The sequence below is a fragment of the Chiloscyllium plagiosum genome, chromosome 34 (assembly GCF_004010195.1).
Source record: "Chiloscyllium plagiosum isolate BGI_BamShark_2017 chromosome 34, ASM401019v2, whole genome shotgun sequence".
Taxonomy (NCBI): Eukaryota; Metazoa; Chordata; class Chondrichthyes; order Orectolobiformes; family Hemiscylliidae; genus Chiloscyllium; species Chiloscyllium plagiosum.
In genome coordinates, this window is record NC_057743.1 from 39,663,221 (window position 1) to 39,685,647 (window position 22,427).

Sequence of the window (22,427 nt, forward strand, 5' to 3'; positions counted from 1 at the left end):
TCAATACCAATGAGGTGAATCAGCGAGACGCAGATACCGCTCCATCCCTCGAAAACCGTCAAACAACATGGCGCAGTGAGGCGGGGAGGAGAATTCGGTGATTGACTGGTGGGCTGGTCCAATCCGCGGCTGCCCACCGGACAAAGACGGACGGGGGACCTACCAATGGCATTATCGCGAGCGGAGGGGGCGGGACCAGTCTCAACGACCGGAAGTGACGGCCCCGACCCGGGTGGGAGCTGGCGCGCACGGAGCGGAGAGGCGGACAAAATGGCGGCTGGTGGCAGTGGGATCCTGATCGGTGACAAACTCTATTCCAGTATTGCCCTGACCCTAGAAAACTGCCTGATCTCCGAGGAGAAACTTTCCCTGACGGCTTCTGTGTCGGACGGCCTCGACCCGGAGGTGGAGACTGACCTGAGGATAGTGGGATGCGAGTTAATCCAGGCCGCCGGCATCTTGTTGAAACTCCCTCAGGTACAGCCTGGGGCCTTGCTTTTGCTCTGAATTCGGGATTTCGGAAAGCTGCTGGGCAGAGCCATTGCGGTACTCTAGCGTGAATTTCTGACTCGGGTCTAGTTACCCCTTTATTTCGGTGTGGGGGGTGGTTTGCGAGATTGGGATCTTTACATTGAGGGCGGAAGAGACGGTGAGTGTCAATGGAAGCCATGGCGGCCTCTCGGAATAACTGAAGCTTTTGAATCTCCGACGTAACATCAGATTAAAACTCTTCAATTTAATTGTTTAGTTTAACTCACCTGCCATCAGCCATTTAAAACATTAAATGGAGAAAAGTGTATAGTCTAAATAGTCTTATGCCTTTGTGCTGCCGTCGTGGTGTTTGGGTGAAAACAGGAAATTGGGTCAAAGCAACTTGTAAGTTTACTGAAATCACCTTTCAGACGAGTTAAACTTAGAATTATAGAATCCTGTTGAGTTTAATTGTAGTTGAAATGTAGTTTTATTGTACATTTGCTATTTTTAAATTTGTCTTTTTCTTGTTAGAGTGCGACTGACCTTTTTTTCATGTCCTTGGTGTCCAAGTAACAAAAGGTCTAACTCAGACATGCTTTGGGAGACTCACTTCCCCTCCGTTCCCAAAAAAGAACAATGCTTCGCGTTTGGGAATTCTGGCACACCACTGTTTAATCCTGCAGGACAGTATTTAATGCTAGAACATATGTGCATGAGTCACCAGGATCCTGTTCTACAATCTCTGTGGTGTGGTGGTATTAATTTTCTCATCTCAATTGCTGGCTAAGATCACCAGTGGCAGACTGATTTGAAGTTTATTCAATTTTAAGACTTTCCTCCCTGTAACAATTCAATTTGGAACAAAATATGGATTTTCATTGAATGGGTCATAAATGTTTATAATTTGAATACTGATTCTCATTTTGGAAATTTTTTAGTATAATCAGTGTTAGCATGGTTGTATTTTATGTCTATTTTAATTATCCTGAGATGGGGTTGTTCTGCTGGAGGAATTTTTATTTCTGGTTTCCAGAAATCATCAATATCTTGCTTTTGTACCAGGAATTTGTTTTTACTCAACAGTCCTGTGGTGCAGACTATCAAAGCATTAAAAGTCAACCATGTAACATAGGACTTGAGTCATATTTAAGCCAGACGAGGTTGGTGCTGCTGTTTCGTTTGAAGCTTGTGCCAGTTCAGCTTTCAGTCACTTTCTAATAGATGAATTCAATTTAGCTTTGCCAATCATCATGAGGACATTTTCACTGGCGCCTCTGATTTTGCCTTTTATTCCAATGACTCTTCATGAGACCATAACTGGAGTACTGTGTACAGTATGAGTCATCACATCACACGTATACTTTCCTGTATACATTAGAAGCAGTTCCAAGAACATTTATTCAGCTGCTTACTGGATGGAAATGTGGGGTTATCTTGTAAAGAAAAGTTAGGTAGAATAAGTCAGTGTCATTTAAACTGATCTTTTGAGACAGATAAGTGATCCTGAGATGGAACCTGTAGGAATATTTCCCTTTGTGGGAGTGATTAGAACCAGAGTATACAGTTTAAAAACAATGGCTCTTCTATTTATGGTGGCAATGGAGAGTTGGTCTGTAGTATTGTTTCCCAGACAGCAGCAGAGACTGAATCATTGAATATTATTAAAGCAGGGTGGATAGATTCATCCGAAACAAGGGAGCCAAAGGTTATTGGGGATTTTTGGGAATGTGGAACTGAAACTGCAGTCAAATTAGTTATGATCTTTTGTCAAAGTTTGAGGGACCAAATAGTCGTCTCCTCATTTTCTTTCCTAATTAGAGACTTTACTGTATTTCAAAACTGTACTGCAAAGTTTAAATGAGCCTTTTTATTTAACTCTTAGGTTTGCATGGACTGGAGTAAATCCTCTTAATCAGAAAAATAATGATGCAAATTGACTTGTATAATGTTTTCAGTTCCAGAGTTCTGGGTCATGGGTTTGAAGCCTACCATGACAGATGGTGAAATTCGAATTCATTAAAGATCTGCGATAAAAGCTAGTCTAATGGTGACTCTGTAACCATTATTGATTCTTGTAGATATTCATCTGATTCACTGATTTCCTTTGGGAAAGGGAATCTGGCATCTTTAACTGGCTTGGCCTGGCCCAGCCTACATGCAACTCTAGAAACACAGCAAGTACGCTTGCTGTTAGTGCCTGCTTTCTGGGCACTTAGGGATAGATGTTCATTTCCCATGAACAAATAAAAATAGTATGTAAAATTTCTGTTAATATTGAGTGCATGTAAGGCACGTGAATTTATTAAGCAATGTTCTTTTTGTGGATTAGGTGGCGATGGCAACTGGACAAGTTTTATTTCAGCGCTTCTTCTATTCAAAATCCTTTGTGAAGCATCCCATGGAGGTAAGTGTAAAGAGTTTAAAGTGAGATTGAATTCCACAGGAATATTCAGAATATTATGTGTTTTTGATTAAATGCAGTTGACAGATATTTTGGGATGGAGTCTGCACTTGCCAGCCATAGTTGCTCTTGAGGAAATCATTAGATGTGCAAGACAAGCTTATAAAGACTGCAAATAACCATCTCAACTTTCAATGAGTGGTTCTCCATTGCATCACACCTCTCATTATCAGACCCAAATTGGCACAAATTTTATTTATTGTAGTAATGAAACCCATATAGTGTATGTCAAATCTACTTTATTGGCATCTATTTGAGAGTACAACACTGTTAAGTTTCCTTTGGATCCTGATCCTATGATTTTGTCGCTGCAAAGTCTTATTGATTTTCCTGCTTTGTGATCCACGTTTCTAAGATAGTATATGGAAGTCTAGTTTTAAGTAGATTTTCCCCCTGAAATATATAGCACATACAATAACAAATTTTCCATTTTACTGCAAGTATGAGTGGGTATGATGAAAGTAGTCTGAAGTGTTTATGATGTTTATAAAAACATAAACTTTATATTTTTATTATGTAATTATATATCTTGTATGCCATTGCTCATAGTAAGTCACATGAATTGGTCTGTTTCATATTTTTTCTAATTTTCTTGTATACAGTAACTCAAATCAAAACAACAAAGTGAGGCACTGAGCTTAACTATCCACCCTTCCAGCAGGAAATAATAATTTTGCCAGTGCTTCAAGCTACTGTGATGCGGATGGGGATAGTGATGCAGGTTTTCACTTTGGATCCTTGTATATTGCTGCCATATGACAGTGTAGTTTAGTGTAGGAGTACCTACTCCAGAGGCAAAGTTGGGTAGCAGGAGAGTTCAATGGCAAATATTATGGAATTGGAAGGTTTAGAGCAGTCTTTACAAAATGGAATACAGAGGCAGCAGAGTAACCTTCCTACAGACTGGAAATGTCATTATTTTAGACAACCTGTTCAGACATGTTATTACATAGAATCTTGAAAACGGTATAGTAACTTAATAGGGTTTAATTGAGGGTAAGGGGAGATTACTTAGCTCCTATTTAGATTAGATTCGCTACAAAATGGAAACAGGTCCTTCAGCACCTGGAGGAAACCCACGCAGACATGGGGAGAACGTGCAAACTCCACGCACACGGTTGCCCGAGTCCCAGAATTGAACCTGGGTCCCAGGCGCTGTGAGGCAGCATAGCTTGCCACTAAGCCACCATGCCGCGCAAAGATTTAGAATCCCTATAGTGTGGAAACAAGTCTTTTGGCCTAATAAATCCACACTGGCTCTCTGAAAAGTAACCCACCCAGACCCATTCCCCTAACTAATAACCTACACTATGGGCAATTTAGCATGGCCAATTCACCTAACCTGCACATCTTTGGATTGTGGGAGAAAACCAGAGCACCTGGACGAAACCCACGCAGACAGTGGGAGAATGTGCAAACTCCACATAGGCAGTCGACTGAGGCTGGAATCGAACCTGTGTCTCTGGCACTGTGAGGCAGCCTTGCTGACCACTGAGCCACCATGTTGCGCCTGCCCTTATTTAAAATGTAACTTTTTAGGTTTTTTAGATCCAAAGTGTAAAATATACAAATTTGCTGGCATAACTGGTTTTGTGGGAAATATACGTTGTGAAAAGGACAGAAAGAAGGCAAAAGGGGATATGGATATTATCTACCTGGTAAAAAGTATGAAGAAAACACAATTTTTGAAAATGCAAAATTGGAAATTGCTGACATACACAGCAAGCCACTTGTATCTTGCATATGAATTGTAAAGTTCATGTTAACATAGTACAGTAAGTAATTAGGGAAATTGTATGTTAGTCTTTATTACAAGGGTGCCACAGGAAGACTTGCTGCAATATTATAGGACCTCGGTGAGACCATTCCAGAATACTAGTTTTGGCACCTCGCCAGAGTAAGAATACACTTGTATTTGTTCAAAAATATGTTTTTGATACAGAAGATTGATATAGAGAGTGAAAGATTAGAATTATTCATTGTAATTTAGAAGGATGGCTGATGGTCTAATTGACATAAAATTCTTAGAGGTCTTGACGGAATCAATGCTGAGAATCACTTCTTTAGCTAGATATTGGTAGTGTCAAGATAAAAAGTTTGAGTCTTCAATTTGAAATTATATATCTCCGAGGGCTGTGATTGTACAGTTTGGTACGTTCAAAGCTAAGCTTGCTAGATTTTCAGGCATTAACGGAATAGTGGTGTGAGAATTGGGCAGAAAAATGGAGTTGATTTTGAGGTTCTTCCATGGTCTTGTGGAGTCATACAGTAGCCATAGCGAGCACTATGGTCTACTCCTATGCCTTTTATTCTATTTCTCGGCTAATTTTCTTGCTGTTGATGCAACTTGCTGTCCATAAATTCGCCTCAGGCGACCGACTGTGTGGAGTTTGCACATTCTCCCCGTGTCTGCGTGGGTTTCCTCCGGGTGCTCCGGTTTCCTCCCACACTCCAAAAATGTGCGGGTCAGGTGAATTGGCCACACTAAATTGCCTGTAGTGTTAGGTGCAGAGGTAAATGTAGGGGAATGGGTCTGGGTGGGTGCGCTTCGGCGGGTCGGTGTGGACTTGTTGGGCCGAAGGGCCTGTTTCCACACTGTAAGTAATCTAATCTAATCTAATCTAAATTGACTTGCACATTTGATAGTGCGACAACGTAGCTGTCCACACAGTCTGAATTTGAACACTTTTATGGGCTATACTTTTTGATTATTATCCAAAATCTATCTGATTAATTTTGTTGCTGCCGCCATCATTAATGTGTTTCAGAAAAGCTTTGTCTGTGAAGTGTGCATCGTAAGCAATGTCAAGAAATAGGAGATGGGAAATTCAGTTTTGTTTTAAAGAGCAGTTGCACCAATGACGAACAATGAATGTGTGATTCTGATATAGGAAATAGGAATGTGAGAAGGCCATTCGGCCCTTTTGAGCCTGCGACACCTTTTCAATGTGTCCATACTTGATCATCAGGCGTAGTACTCAGTTGTCACTTTCACCCATACCCTTTGATCCATTTTAGCCTGAGAAGCTATATCTAACTCTTCCTTGAAACCATTCAATGTTTTTGCCTCAGCTGCCTCCTGTGGCAGAGAATTCCATCAGCTCACCATTCTAGGGATGAAGGCATCTTGGGATGTACCTAGTGGTTAGAAAATACAGGTGGAAGACAAGTAAATATATCACTTCAATAAAATTAAAACGCTAATTTTTTTCCCCCTCCCGTAACAGATATTATCGATGGCATGTGTTCATTTGGCATCTAAAATTGAAGAAGACCCTAGGCGCATTCGGGATGTCATTAATGTATTTCATCATTTGCGAAAACTCAGGGAGAAGAAGTAAGTTGCGACTATTTATATGATTAGTGACTATAAAACAGACCTGAAATGGTGATTAAAGGGCTACTTTTCTCTGTAACCTGACTTGAAATAATTGAGCTTTAGCTGAAACTTGAGAATTTCAGAAGCAAATATTTGATTTAGACCCGAATCATAGCACAAATCTGACTCTTCTTGTTTCTGAATTCAGAAACTATCCTTATTTTATCTGTGCCAAGGTAGGGCTTTGTTGAAAGTTGTAGTACTAATTAGTTAAATAACAACAAGGATTTATGCAGTCAAGGTACGTGTTCATTTATTATGGCCATTTTACTGGTAAGATGGTTTAATTCCCTATAGACAAGGCCAGTTACTGTAGATTTCCGCATCGTAGAAATCATCTTCTGTCCAGGGACAACTCATTTAGGATATGAGCAGTACTTGCACAGCAGAACATGGAACTATGTTGAGCCCATATTCTTGGAATGGGTAGTTGCCATAAAAACACTGGTCCATTAAGTAATTTCTGAAAACATGGAAGTGGACGTAAAGCTGATTTCTTACGTTTGTTAGCTCTAATAACTGTTTTATTACTTGAATGCCAAACAGCAGAAGTGGCAAATGATGGACAGGCATTTAAATAATTCTATGCCAATGGAATAACCTCTAAGTCCTGCTGCATCCACAAGTGGTGGAGAACTAACTAACCTCATCCTGTATGATGGGGGAGCCCAACACATCAGCGTAAAAGATAAACTTTAAACTTATGACTTAGCCAATAATGTGAAAAATGCCCTGGTATGTCCTATCCACAAAATTCAGGATAAATCCAACCTGGTCAATTATAGAGGAACTTCAATTATCTGGCGTTCGATTATCCGAATTACGGATTATCTAGCAAGATTGCAAGGTCCAAATGCTTGGCTAAACTATGTTATCCAGAATTCGATGAACCAAACAAAATACTCCCTGCCCGTGTCCTTTGGATAATCAAGGTTCCTCTGTACTGCCTCATCAGTTGACTCTTGATCAACAGTAAAATGATGGGAGGTGACATTCACAATGCAATCGAATAGCATTTGTTCAGCAGTAGTCTGCTCGTTGATACTCAGTTTGGCTTCCCTCGGGCCACTTGGCTCCTGACTTGATTACAGCCTTAGTTCAAACATACACAAAACAGCTGAATTCCAGATGCAAGGCGAGAGTGGCTGCCTTTGGCATTAAAGCTGTATTTGGCAGAATATGGCATTAAAGATCCCTAGCAAATGTAGGTTTGCTCGCTGAGCTGGAAGGTCACCATACCAGGTAACATCTTCAGTGAGCATCTGGACGAAGCTTTGTCCGGAGGCTCACTGAAGATGTTACCTAGTATGGTGAAGAAATATCTGAAAATGAACCTTCCAGCTCAGCGAGCAGACCTATATCCAGAACCTCAACCTGAGCTACAAATATTCTCAAAACTTGCAAAACTCTAGCAAAACCGGAGTCGAGTGCTGTTTGTGTATATGTATGTGGCAGAATCATGTAGAGGTAGTTGAAATCTGGAACACTGTTTGTGTTGGTGGTAGAAGCAAAAACCTGCACAATCAAAAAATTTAGATGTGCACTTGCGATGCCAAGACATAAAAGGCTACAGAACGAGAGCTGGAAAATGGGATCAGGGTAGTTAGGTGGTTATTTTTGACTGGCAGAAGTGGGATGGGCTGACAGGCCTTTTTTCTGTGCTTTAAGAGAGAGAGATAATCAAACCACCAGCCCTTGACATTTGATGGCATTACCATCACTGAATGCACCACAGTCTACTTGTGAGAGGTGGGGTAGGAGATATTGGCATTTATCACAAACTGAAAGAACCAACCATATAAATGCAGTGGCTACAAGAGCAGGACAGATTCCAGGAATTGTACAGCAAGTAGCTCCCTTCCTGACTTCCCAAAACCTGTCCACCATCTACAGGGGAACCTCAATTTTCTGAACGTAATGGGCGGACATTATTTCGTTTAGATAATTGATTATTCGATTAATCGATTTAAGTGCCTTTCCTCTAGGGCTCGAAGTTTTTAAAGTATGTTCCCCGTTCAGGAGACTGCAGCAGCACACTGCGCGTGAGGCCCTGCCCCCAACGCCATGCAACACTGCCCCCAACCCTGTGTAACGCTGCTGCACCCTCCCCCCCCACCCCCTCTCCTGGGCAGCTGGTCTGGTTGCCAACAACAAGACTGCTGCTGCTGTCTTTGTGGGGTAAGTCTCCAAATAGTGCGCACTCAACCTTTTACTGCAACTTTTTGGCAGGTTCCACTTTTGCCCTGTACAGGACAATGTTGGCGAGATTATGTGGGGAAGAGGGATTTAGGCTACACTGCTGTGTGGAACTCCAGGGAAAGTGTAAGGAGAGAGAGCGTGGGCAGCGAGTCATTTGCAGACGGTGCCTGTTTAATTCCTGTAAGCAAAAGACGCAACCACTGTTGGAAACACGCCTTTGATGTAATGTTTCCATTGGGACCTGGCGATCTCCTTCGGATAATCCGATTTTCGGATAATTGGTATTTGGATAATCGAGGTTCCTTTGTACAGACACAAGACAGGAGGGTGATGGAATCCTCCCCGGAAGCCTGAACGGGTGTAGCAGCAACAACATTCAAGAGGCATGACCCTATCCAGGTTAAAGATTGGTACCAACATCTGCATTCCCTCTAAGCCATTCAGCATTCTGACTTGAAAATGTATTGCCATTCCTTTGTTGTGACTGCATCAAGATTCTGGAGCTCCCTCTCCAATGGCATCATGAGTCTGCCTGCCTCAAATGGACTGCAATGGTTCCAGAAGGGAACTCACCACCACCTTTGGCAATAAGTACGTACAATGTATCCCCACATCCCATGAAAGGTTAATAATAAGTGCCACAAGGTTGTTGCCAAGTTCTATTCCTTATTTGCTTCAGATTGCCATTATAGTGAATTGTCTGACTGAGCACAGTTATAGAATCATAGAGATGTAAAATACAGGAAAAGGCCTTTTGGTTGATTGCATCCATGCTGCTCAAACAGCCACCTAATTATTTAATCAGTTTTCCAACACTTGGCCTATAGCTTTGTTTGCCTTGGCTATACTCCACTGGTAATTATCTTGAAACAGGAAATCACAGTAGTTGTATTAAGGCACTTAAGCTTTCAAAAAAAAAGTCTTTAACTCGGGAAGGAAAAAAAAGTAACACATGTTATTGAAGAATGTGAGTTTGGCATTTGGAGTCTACATTAAATTTATTCCTGAAAGCTTTAGCCCTGGTTAATGCAATCATTTGATATTTACTTACTGTTAGTTGTCCAATATTTTAGAATTGGGGACAGTAATGACTAATATTTTGAGTTAATATGGTTTCTCTTATGTTAAAGATCTCCTACGCCACTTCCTTTGGACCAAAGCTATGTCAACCTGAAAAACCAAGTAATAAAGGCAGAAAGACGAGTGTTAAAGGAGCTGGGATTCTGTGTTCACGTCAAGCACCCTCATAAGGTTTGTCTGTTTAACTTGCTTTTTAAGATTTAACCAATTTTTTTTTTTTAAATCTGAATTCTGTTCACTTGAGCACTAATCTGGATAGAGTGTAATGTTGCCCCTTCCTTCATATCAACAGTGAGCCAAGAACATGAAAGATATGGACTTGCATTCATTTATAACTTCCTTGTTATCTCAATCAAGCATTTAATTTTCTGCCTTGTGATTGATCTAAACTCCGTGTTTATGCAAGAGGTTAATTGAGCTCAGTTTCTTTGCTCTATTCTTTTTCTAGACATTGGCTATTTCCAACACAAATTCAGAAGTACTCATTTTTTGCACCATACTTTAGCAGGGGCAGACGTGTACTTAAGTAAATGCGGTTAGGTTGCAGTGGTGTGCTCTTTAGCTATTGAAGTTTGTTTATAAAACTGCTTACAAGTCAGAAGTGTGATGGAATACTTACTGCTTGGCTGAATAGGTGCAGCTCCAACAGTGTTCAAGAAGTGTTGGTGCCACCCTCCGCCTGTTTCCAACGAGCACTTCCTTCACCATGACATAATGGTAGTACAGTGTACCATTTAAAAGATACTAGTAACTTGCTCGGGCTCCTTTGGCACTTTGCAAATCTGCACCCTCTATCACTTAGAAGGGCAAAGGCTGTAGGTTCTTGCAAACTCCATCAACTCTAAGATTTCCCCCCAGTTACATGCCACTCTGACTTGGAAATATATTGCCATTCTTCACTGTTCCAGGATCAAAATCCTGAAACTCCTTTCCTAGCAAGTCTATGTGTGTGTCTGCACCACATGGATTTCAGCAGTTCAAAAGGCGGCTTCACCATCACTTCTGCTCATAAGTAAAGATGGGCTGTGGATTCTGGGCCAGTGATTCCCGCATTCGGTTAATTAGTTTTTTAAAAATTCTAAAACCATGAGCATCGATCAGTTGGGACTTGAATGTTCTATTCTGCTGGTAAAACTTGCTTAATTGTGAATTTTGACTCTTTCTGGCTACTGAGTTTTAATGGGTGGGTATAGAGTGCAGGCAGGCGCCAGATTGTGAACAAGTTCCTTTCTTGAATTTGTTAGCAGCTGGGACACTGAGGACGGTATAAAATAGTCAGCTCTGACTATGAGGAAACATTTCTATGTCAGATCTATGCATTTAATATTAATACACTCCAATATTGAATCATGTTGGCATTTGTAAATCAGGGACTTCCCTGTATTTGAGTAAAAGCAAGGAACTGAAAGTGTTTGGACTCTTGAAATAAAATCCTGGAAATGTTGGGAATGTTCAGCTGGTTAGGCTGTGGGGAAAGAAAGGTATTGCTGTTTTGACAGGTGTGTGAACCTCCATCAGAATTGGAGAATCTATCCTCTGATTGAAAGATAAATTAGCAAGTGTGTTGATTCTGTGTAGCCTTGCTGAGTTGTGGGAAGGTCTGGAAGTTATGTAATGCTTGCATAATTGTAAACATTGGAAATTCAAATGAATTAGATAATTCATTTGATAGTGGACTAATGGTTCTAGTTTATTTGGGATTGTTGCAGCCAGGAAATAAAAATCTACGTGGCCATATGCAACAGTTAGTTGCAGCATTGTCTCCTCCAGTATAGGCCGAAGAGCTTTGGTTATTGAGAACCTGCATATATGATGTGATAGATATTTTGCACATGCCCACTGGACTTTAAACTGAGACTCTCCCTGCATGTTGGACCGACGGAATTTAACAACTTAAACCAAAGCCAATTAGAAACATTGGAAGGATGTGGAGTAAGTGCTGCCTGATCAGTACATAAAATGCCAATTCTTGCTATGGAAAGTTACTGTACAAATCTGCATAATGAAATTGTTACTTTCTGGACTGGTATGTTTACTGATGTATTTTTGTGTACGTTGGCAATTTTTTTGTGCACATTCTTCAGTATATGCTGGACCTTAAAAGGACATTGAGGTAGTGCAGACATGGCAATCAGCAAGTCTTTTCTTTCATCCATATCAGGTGCATGATATATTTGTCTGTTGGCTGAATGTAGATTGTGGTTAGCAGGGATTTGACAATACTTCTATGCTGAGGAATCAGAATTGGTGCAGTCTGAATATGTAATGCACAAAAGTATGTGTGCATAACTTCGAATGTGGCACTGTCAAAATAGTTTTCATGCATTTTATTCGCATTTTTACAATTGCAATCACATTCCCATCGTTGAGGAAAGTTATTAAAATGTTTGGCAAATACATTGAGGGAGGGAAGAACTTGTGCGAATATTTTACCACCTTTACTTTGCACGCCATATTCCAGGAGCTCAGTAATTAGTTAAGTGAACCTTGTTCCAGTTTTGATAACATGCACTGTTCTTCTCCTGCAGTTTAAATGAGAGGCAGTAGACTTGACAGTCATTTTTAGCTATAGCTATGTACTTTTCTGCCAGTGAAGTTGTACTCGCGCAGAACTGTTTAGATTTGTTACTATTTTGTAACCACAACGAAATTCAGAGATAAGGCCATTTGACTCTTGAGACTTTGTGGATGTATACTTTCAAGGATGAAAGTAGAATTCTCCCAATTGTTCCAGTGCAAATCTGTACTCTATAGATTAGTTGAAAACAACTAATCGATTGAAATGACACTTGCAGACAGTATTAATGGTGTATTAGGTTCTGTTTAACACCACTCCACTAATTACTAAATGAGGTTCAGTTGTAACTCTATAACCTGTATCTTCCAGATTATCGTTATGTACCTTCAGGTGTTAGAATGTGAACGTAACCGGCCTCTGGTCCAAACTGCATGGTAAGTTGATTTTCTTTGTCTTTGATAGATGACCAGCAAAGACAGTGGCAGAAATATGTATCCATGTATTTCACGTATCCTTATCCTCCACCCTTCACTGTCTACCATTCCCTAGATATGACAGGATGGTAACCTTTGATTAGGGTTCTGGTATCTTGTCAACAAGGGAATGCAGAGAGGATTTAGTGATTGATCCAAATACTTTGGCAATGTGAACGGTGACTTTTGTTTGTAGCAAGATCCTTTTTGTTATTCATCTCCCTTGATACAAAGTCAAGGTCAGAAAGTTACCATGTGAGAAACAAAAGTACGAAGTGAACTTGCTAATTGTGCCTTGCCAGAAGTGAGAACATGTTAGCATACCTGTAATAACTTCTGTTTGGAGACTTTAATTTCGTTTATCAAATCAATTAAGTGTCGTGATCACTTTTAGTGGTGGGTGGGGACAAATGTGATTTGTTAGACCATTAATTCTTATTTTTCAAACATTTACCTGATTTATGTGAAAAATCTTACTAGGATAAAATTTCATATTTCTGCTCACTAGTCTTTTTATGGCTGGTGTAGCATTTGCTTAATTGAGAACCCATTTTAACTTTTCTTTTTTTTCTACTCTTTCGATCAAAGGGTAGACCCTGATGGTAAGTGACTAAGACTTCTGAACTGCCCTCCAAAGCACTTTGATGCCAGGATGGCCCTAACTGGCTGCCACTTTGAACCAATCCATTGCAGGTTCTCCTCCAAGAAGGCTGACTGTCTAGTGAGAGGTGGTATATAGTAACTGGCCAACTGCTTCTTGTGTTAAACAATGTTTAAAAATATATATATAATAATTGAAATGTTTTGTTTTATAAATGTAAAATGTTAAATTCTTAAAAGTAATGTTTCTAATGCAAATTTTAATGTTTACATTTAATAGTTATATATGTTTTATTATAAACAATTTTGTATTGGCCTATTTTTATTAATTGCTGTAATGGAAGAAATCCTAATCAAAAGACTGTTAATGCGACTGTTGAAACTCTTCTGACTGTTGTGCAGCACCTGTGATATCTTGCAGCTTTCAATTTCTGATTTGGCTGAATCTTGAATACTTGGACTATGAACAAGAAGAATTATTCTATGCTGTTGTCGCTAATGAAGATGAGGGAGAATTGAAAGTGCTTTCACTAAGTATTTGCGACAAATACAACAATTATGAAGAGGAGTGCTTTCATAATATTTGATTGCGTGGCCTGTTGAGATTGGATAAAGACTGATTTCAAGTTTGCAAACCGTCAAGTCACATTATTGATCTTTGATCTGTACAGGCTTGAGAAGATATCAATGACTGGAATATTGCTGGTGCATGGAAAAAACTGTATTTTTTTGCGTTTTACATGCTTTTGTGATCAAGGAGACGAGAAGTTCAGATATTCTAGCACGGATCATTATCTCAAGACTTTCATTAAATATGGATGTTTTAAGTATGTCTTAATTTTACATTGCACGTCTTGAGTTGTATTGGTTTATCACATGAGAGCAGGCCAGTGAGTAGCTCAGCACGGAGGTTAAAATGGGTTCTCTTTTTTTTTTTACTTTCTTTTGTGTTCTATACCATGCAGGGATCAAAATGCTTATTTGTGCAATGTATGCAGGGTTTTAAAAAAAAAATAGCTTATCCAATATTGCTGTGGTAGAATAAATTGCCATTAAAGGTTCCTTTTTATTCATACAAATCTGAAATTACTGATTCACCAGTATTTATCCACGTACACCTCATTGCCAAAAACAGCACTGAAGTCGATGTCATAATTCTTGTACTGTTTCTGAATGTTTCCAATCCAGAGCTGTGTGAATGCATGCTCTTGGAATACTAATCTTCAGGGCTGAAATACTGTGCTGGGAGACTTGCTTAATCTCTCAATATCCACATTTTCTCATATGAAGTGAGATTAATAACTTTAAAAATGTGTAATTTGGACTGTATACTTACAGGAGGTATGAAAATAGACGTTAAGAGGTGTATAGAAGCTGCATTGAACTAAGCCACTGGATCAAAATTGTTTAAATGTAATGGGGTGGCTACAATTGGCACTTAAAGGTTTGATTTATCTGACAGTTATTCATGAAGTTGTCTTGATTTTAACCTGTAGTAATTGGCTAATAAGATGCAAGATAAGAATTGACCTACAGACAAACACATATCCACTTTTGGATGAATGTTTTGGTCATCTCCAGATTCTTTAATTTTTTTTTTGTTCTTCTACTTTTGATAGTATTGTAAAATAAGAAAACATTGAGCATTTTCAACCCTGTGTGGCTTTTTGACTTTTCATCTGAAGCAGCTACATTTAGAATTTAGCAGTGTGTTGGGTGGGTTGCCGCAACGTTTTCATTGTCTCTTTCAGGAATTATATGAATGACAGCCTACGGACAGATGTATTTGTCAGGTACCATCCAGAGACCATTGCCTGTGCATGCATCTACTTGGCTGCTCGGGCTCTTGAGGTTGGTGAACGTCTTTTTTTTTCGCAAATACATATTTGTCTGCTTCTAAATTTGCTGGGATGTTGTTCTAAATGTTTCTAGCTAACTGTACAGTGTCACAGCTGTCTTTGTATGAGAGTCAGATTTGTCAACTGCTGATGATAACCTGGCCATTTTTGTCAAGTGTCTGGAAATCCTGACCTTTTTTAAAAAGTCTCTAATAATGTCCTTTCTATACAGATCTAATGTCTTGGCTGAGGCCTGAGATTAAGTCTAAATCATTTTAGTCTGTCTGATTTGGGATTACTCTACTCATTACCTGGATTCAGCCTCGTGAAAGAGGCTTGAGTTTAGATATTGTCTTTTGGTCATTTTTTTTGTCTGTAATTTTAACCAAAGAGAATATAGGCATTGATAGCATAAAGATTTTTTTATTATTAAATATGCCTCTGATCATGTGGTGTTTGCTCAAGAAAACCTGGTACTCTAGAGGCTTCAGTAGAAAGTTGAGATTAATACAAGTATTTTCAGGTAGATTAAGAACGCTGAACTTGAATAATTTAGTTCAATGGTCATATAGTTTGGCTTAATCTTTGGCAGATTCCACTTCCAAATCGTCCCCATTGGTTTCTACTGTTTGGAACAAGTGAAGAAGAAATGAAGGAAATCTGTGTGAAAATCTTAAAGCTCTACACTAGGAAAAAGGTTTGAATCTTTTGAGATACAAATTGGTTATATTGTCTTTGAAAAGGAGAGTTGTTCCTTAGTTTAGAATGTTAATTATTCTTGCAGGCAAATTTGGAACACCTTGACAGTGAAGTTGAAAAGCGAAAGGTGGCTCTTCAAGAAGCAAAAGCAAAAGCCAAAGGTCTTTTACCAGATGGTACACCTGCATTAGATGCTCCACCAAGCTTCTCACCATCTTCAAAACCAGGTGCAATCTTTTGCTTTGTTAAATTAAATTTGCCATTGTTCCTCTTATGAGTCATCTGAAAGTTGAATGCTAAAAAACATGTTAGTTTATCCTTGATGTGATACCTTCCCTTGTAGTGCTTTGTTAATTGTGCACATTTCGATTTATAACTAGTCAGTACCTTAGGAAAAACCCCAGTGTTCTAAGTGGAAATTGAATCATTATTGTGGCCTATATGTATTCAGTTTATGTCAACAGTAGAGTCTTAGTCATAATTTTCCCAAATTCCCTAGATTTGGGAATTGTGCCTTTTCAGATTGAAACATTACAGCTGCCAGGGTCTTATTTATGAAGGGAAGGGAAAATAATTTAATTTGCAAAACTATTATATTATTCAAGGTGGTGGCAAAGTTATTAACAATCTATCAAAGGCAAATGATTCAACGCTTGCCCACCAACTAAAAATAAAATACATTTTCTGCTGGTCCTTTCTGAGTAATCTGGTTTTGTCTTTCTAGTCAGGTTTGATCTTGAAAACTTTGGAGGGTCCTACACAAAAGATTAGTAGCAGAGATAAACTGTTAAATTTGAAACCCCAGTAATGTATTTGGGGTTGTTAACTGGTGGTCGTATAGAATGTTTTACGATCTCCAACAGGAGATATTACCCGAGGTTCTGTGTAACCTCAGTTTTTTACCCTGTCCCAATTCTGAAATTAAAGAGATTAAATGAGGACAGGCTGAATTTTTTTTTACCAAGAGCATAAGTGATTAAGTGTGATTTAATTGTGTTTAGATAATTAAAAAAATTAATGGATAAGAGGAATGGGAGTGTCCAGAGTGAGGGGATGTAGGCAGCAATTTAGGGGCAGTGTTATGAAACATTTTCATTTGGAAAACAGCCCCCTTTTTGTTTTAACAAAAACAACAGCCTTGAGTTTCAGGAGTCAATTAAAACTTTCAAATCTGATGCTGAAAATGCTCATTTAGGTAAGGGTATGAAGATTTACAGAGCCAAATTGGGGTTATTACATCAGCCACGATTTAATTTAACAAGTTTGTTTCACTGTGATTGCCTGACCTTTTCTCTAAATGATCTGTGTTGTGCTTTGTAGATTCTCCCAAAGATGGAAAACTTGAAAAACCTTCACCACTATCTATCCAGGCAATGAAAAATGCTAGACGAAAACTGGATGAGGAAGAAAAATGGCCCCGATCTAACAGTCCCTTTAATGGGTTAGTTAGGATGTACCATACATATTTTCCTTAACAGTGCATTCCAATTTCTAGTTTGAGAATAGTTATAGTAAATGTTTAGTTTCTGGTAATGACCAATTTTAAATGATTTAAGTAGTTTTTCTGTACTAACAGGAAAATTGCCTCTTGTAAGATGTCATCTATTGGTTTCCTGTAAGGAAATCACAAGTTGCACAGTTCTTTGTTCCCAGAATTGCTGCTGCTTTCATAGAATCATAGAAATTCTGTAGAATCCCCACATTGTGGAAACAAGTCATTTGGCCTAACAAGTCCTCACTGACTCTCCAAAAAGCATCTCACCTTCATACCTTATCCCTGTAACGCTGCATTTCTCATGGCTAATCCACTTAACCTACACATCTCTGGACATTATGGACAATTTAGCATGACCAATCCACCCTAACCTGCATGTCCTTGGACAGGGAGTATGTGCAAACTGAACACCAGACAGTGACCTGAGGCTGGAATTGAACGCAGGTCCCTGGTGCTGTGAAGCAGCAGTGTTGACCACTGATCTGTTGTGCTGCCCAAAAGAGAATCTGTCTGTTTTGTCAGGATTATAGATGCCTACCTTACAATTCCAATTTTTTTTCTCTAGTGTTCAAAAGGGGAAGAGTAGCAGAAGTCGAAGCAGAAGCAAAGGTCGGAGTTACTCAAGGTCTCGCTCTCATTCACATTCTCCACGGAGACGGTAAGTAATACATTAAACTCAAGTGTTAGTATTTCATTAACTTCTGTCACTGCCTTTGCTAGGTATTTCTCTTGTGCTTGTGTAAAAGCAATATCTAGTAGTTTACTAGTGCCTAGTGTTGAGCAAAACAGTACTGTAACTGACTCGCTTGAAATGCCATTTTGACTTTGTTATACTATAGCTGGCGCATTATAAAAGAATAGACACTGATACTTAAAAGGCCATTTTTCTGAAATTCCAGTGATACGTGGCTCAGTCGGTAGTGCATTCGCTTCTGAGTCAGAAGTATTTAAGCCAGCATCATGTATTTGTTTACCTCCTTTACACTGGTAAAATGTTGCAAGTTGCTTCACAGGAGCGTTATTAAAGTGTCAAAAAGCCAAATAAGAAATTAGATCTGTCCAAAGGATTTGCTGCTTTAGGGGCAAATAAAGACTACAGTTTCTCTTGGTGTTTTGATTTTTAACCCACATTAATCCTAAAAAGGTCGTGTAAATCAGAAGACAGGCGTCACTTGTCTAAGGGGTAAAGCATAAGGAAGCCCACTGGATTCTAAAAATATTGACCGTAGGGATTGTCTTTACTTTGTCCTGTTCCTGTACTTGGGAACGTACATTGCATTGTGTTGCTCATTGCTGAATTATTGGAGCTGCTAATTTGAGATTAATATTAATGTAATCAAAATTAGCAAATTAGGAGTTGGAAATTAGACAGATCTGCTCATAGAATTTGCATTTTCCTTCTTTAGAAAAATTGATCATATTTATGGAAGCAGGTTAATAAACAGATTTCACCACTGTACAACATCTATGTACAAAAGTGAGTGGTGTTCCTTTCCCCCACTCAAGATTTTTCTTTCTTTGGTGTAGTCCAAGGCAAACTGTACCTCTTCCTGTTCCTTCAAAAGTGCATTAAAAAACAAATTGGTATCTTCAAAAGACTTGACTGCTCATATCTAATTTTTTTCCACAAACTTGAAGCAGTTAATGGGTGTGTGTAAAGAACTGTCCTCATATCAGGAAGGGAGCAACTTCATACTATTGTGAGCTTAATTGGAGCCCATAAGATCCTGTTAAAGATGGTTAATATTGAAAGTTTACAAATAGCAGCACATCTTTGGTGCCAACACTTAGCTAATTTGACTGAGCTGGTGTTTCAAAAGTCTTGGAGTATTTGTGGATTTTCTTGTTTTGTTGTTTCCATTGACCTTGTTAAAGCATTCTTTTGTATTTTTTTTAAAATACAGTGTATAGTTTAGAATTCTACTGCTTGAGTGGTGTGGAGGCAGACACGAAGAGAGAAGCTGCAGGGCTCTGGGGAAAGGGTTGGGGTGTGGATATAGTTGAGTTGTTTGTGCAGAGAGCTGGAGTGGACTGGATGGGTTGAATGTCTCCTTGCAGTGTAATCTTTTGATAATTCTGTCTAGTTAGATTCTATTTATGTACTAATTTATGCTTTGGAATTTTTTTTTACCTGCAAACAGAAGAACAAGAAGCCGTTCTGCATCTAACAGCTCTCGATCCCGCAGCCACTCAAGAAGCCGCAGTGATTCCCCTCCACAACGGCACAAACGAAGCTCACCTTACATTGGCAGGCCAAAAGTCAAGGAATATGATGATATGCGAGAATACAAATACAATTCCCACAAACGCAGGCGTTCACACAGCAGGAGCTACAGTAAAAGTTTGTCAAGATCTAGAAGCAGATCCAGAGAGCGTTTAGATTTTCCTCGAAAACACAAAGAAAGCAGAAGCCATCACAGAGAGCGAAGGCATGATCGATCACGGTCTTATGAAAGGTCTACAAAACATCACAACAGCCACTCTGGCCACAGCAGACACCGGCGGTGATGGGAGAAGCCTATTTAATGTTGTTTACATAACTTTGTATTATTCAGGATTTATGCAATCTCTAAACAAGTCTTTGTTAAAGAGGTTCCTGTAGAACATTGAGGGTTAGTTGTGTAAATTGCACTGCTTGTAGTTCGAAAACAAATGTAGTGGCTCCTGCTGACATCCCCATTAAGATTTTTTAATAGTGTCTTACCAACTGCTGATAAATTTCATATTAACTATTTTCTGATAAACCTTGGTTGTGTATGGTTTACACAGCTTTATATTGTTTCAGGGTTTGTAAATTATTTTTTGTAAAACTTGCTTGTGTTAACATGACATTTAAGATTTCCTTTTCTGTTAACTGTTTGTATATAGGGCCGTAAACAGACATGTGCAATGCACCTGGAGGAGTCGAGAGAGAAATGCTCTCTTTGAAGCAGTCAGCTTCAATTTTGTGAACTATATTTTGTGTTCAGTGTTGTCTCAATGGTGCAGTTGGGTGCCAATTTCATTCAGTTTAATTTTTTAAAATAATAAATTTCTTTCAAATGTGTGATTACATACTTCCACCTGTTGTTTGGTCTAAACCATTGAAGTAGGATTGACGGTGATATGGTTTTACAGAAGAGATACATGGCTATTTTTGATTTTGCTGCTGCATACACTATTGTATTTTTCAGAAAGAAGCCATTGTCTTTGTAGCTATGTAAAGTACTTTAAAATTTTTCTTTGGGAAGTAATAATGTACCTAAGAGAGGTTACTTAATATTTGTAAAGAGATTTTCAAACTTTTGATGGGGCAGGAAGGTTATTTGCAACTGATAATTGTCTGTCTGTTCAAGTGTACATGTTTGTTCTATTAAGTAAAACGAATTGCTTACAACCAGGAGATATTGTACATAAAACTTCTAATGTAGTGCAGCAAACATACATGTGCCTTGAATATGTAAGTTTTATGAACTACAAATGGAATTTGGATATGCATATACTGTAAATAAATTTTTTAACAAGAACTCTAAGTTGTCAGTTGCTATTGGATTTCCAGGCTTAATGCCATTGCCATAACAAATGAATACATTTAGATTCAGCCTGAATTAATAAGTGCTGTACAGTGGTAGATCCCATGAGACCACAGTCCAAGCATTATGGCTACAGAAGTTAATCAAAATGTTTGTTACAAGAAATGAACTTTTTAGAAAACCCATCTCTTTCCTGCAATGTAAGTCCTTTACATTATTTCCTCTGTTTCAATTACCATTGTCAGATAGGAACTTTATGGAAAATGTTCTCATTTATCACTTAATAGTGACATAAACATGGTTGGATGCATTAATATGTTAGATCAATTACTGTTTTGATCATATTTACTTTCTTACAAAAGAATTTGAATTACTATTTTAAGTCAAAAGGAGCTGAATTGTAAAGAGGGGAAGGAGCAACTGAAGCTGTTTTTTCTCTATTTCTGGGCAACTGAAGCCTTTATTTTAATGAAACAAAAATTGAACTCTGCAGCTTTTGAAGCTAAATGCTAGCCATTCTAGTGTGTTTCCTTGAATTGATCATGGAGATGTTAACTGTGGAAATAACTAGACATTCTACCTTGTTTTTTTCCCCCTGCTCCTGGCAAGTTGGCATCACTGAGGGGGGAGGAGGAGAATTCTGCTTGTAACCATGTGCTTTTGATGCCAGTTGGCTAAGGATTTGGAGGTGTGCTCCTCTCTGTTAGGGAGTGCCACTAAAACATGGATATGTTTAACTATTGTATGTTTTGGAGGCCAGTCAGATGCCAGCACAATGCACATTTAAGATAATGAGAGGTTGTTTTAATTTGCTCATGGGATGTGGATTGTGGCTGCACTAGCATGAATTGCTCACCCCTAATTCGTAGAGGAATTAGGAAGGATATTAGCCTTAACTATGTTGAATTTGGTGGGGTAGAGCTGAGAAACACCAAGGGGCAAAAATCTAGGGGTGGTTTGGAACTGGCATTTAAATGGGAAATCAGAAGCATGCAGTAAAGGAACATGTTATGGATGACTTTAATATCCAAACAGGACAAATAAAATTAATAACAAAACCATACATGAGATTCTTGCGAGTGTATAAAGGATGGTTTTCTGCACAATAAGTTGAACCAACTGGAGAACAGGTGTTCTGAGAGTATGTATTGTGTAATAAGAAAGAAATAATTGGAAATCTGGTTGTCTGAAGCCTCTTGGGGATGAGTAACAGTATTTGATGGAATTCTTCAAGATTGAGTGTGGAGTGCTTGATTTAGGAATCTAATCTCAGAATCTAAATAGCCAACTCACTCTATCATTGTTTTCTCTATGATAGATTGGAGAATGTTACTTAAGAGGGTTGTCAGTGCAAAGTCAATGGCAAATCATAAGACAATAGCAGAAATTGGGCCATTCAGCCCATCAGTTCTGCTCTGCCAATCATGGCTAATAAGTTCATCAACCCTATTCTACCACTTTCTCCCTGTAACTTTTGATACTCAAGAACCTATCTATCTCAGTCTGAAATATGCTCAATGACCTGACCTCCACAGCCTCCTGTGGCAATGAATTCCATAGATTCACCACTCTCTGGCTGAAGTTCTCTCCATTCTAAAAGGTCTTCCCTTTACTCTAAGGCTATGCTCTTAGGTCCTAGTCTCTCCTACCAATGAAATATCTTCCCAACATCTCTTTCTGGAGAAAGTGAGGTCTGCAA

General features: G+C 38.9%; 1 protein-coding gene across 4 annotated transcripts; it reads left to right on the forward strand.

Annotated features, from left to right (window-relative positions):
* Window positions 1-233: 233 nt before the first annotated feature.
* On the forward strand, window positions 234-20,722 carry LOC122540451 (cyclin-L1-like). 4 transcript variants are annotated; one of them, XM_043676253.1, is made up of 11 exons: window positions 234-477; window positions 2,804-2,878; window positions 6,163-6,272; window positions 9,644-9,764; window positions 12,481-12,545; window positions 14,936-15,035; window positions 15,615-15,719; window positions 15,807-15,948; window positions 17,042-17,162; window positions 17,782-17,874; window positions 19,358-20,722. In XM_043676253.1, the coding sequence occupies exons 1-11, from the start codon at window positions 271-273 to the stop codon at window positions 19,722-19,724; spliced, it is 1,506 nt and encodes a 501-aa protein (XP_043532188.1). In that variant the 5' UTR covers window positions 234-270; the 3' UTR covers window positions 19,725-20,722. The 4 variants fall into 4 exon arrangements, with proteins under 4 accessions (XP_043532188.1, XP_043532190.1, XP_043532191.1 ...); XM_043676255.1 differs by lacking the exons at window positions 234-477; window positions 2,804-2,878; window positions 6,163-6,272; window positions 9,644-9,764 and adding an exon at window positions 13,173-13,186 and having other exon boundaries at window positions 12,489-12,545; XM_043676256.1 differs by lacking the exons at window positions 234-477; window positions 2,804-2,878; window positions 6,163-6,272; window positions 9,644-9,764; window positions 12,481-12,545 and adding an exon at window positions 13,204-13,312.
* Window positions 20,723-22,427: the final 1,705 nt, after the last annotated feature.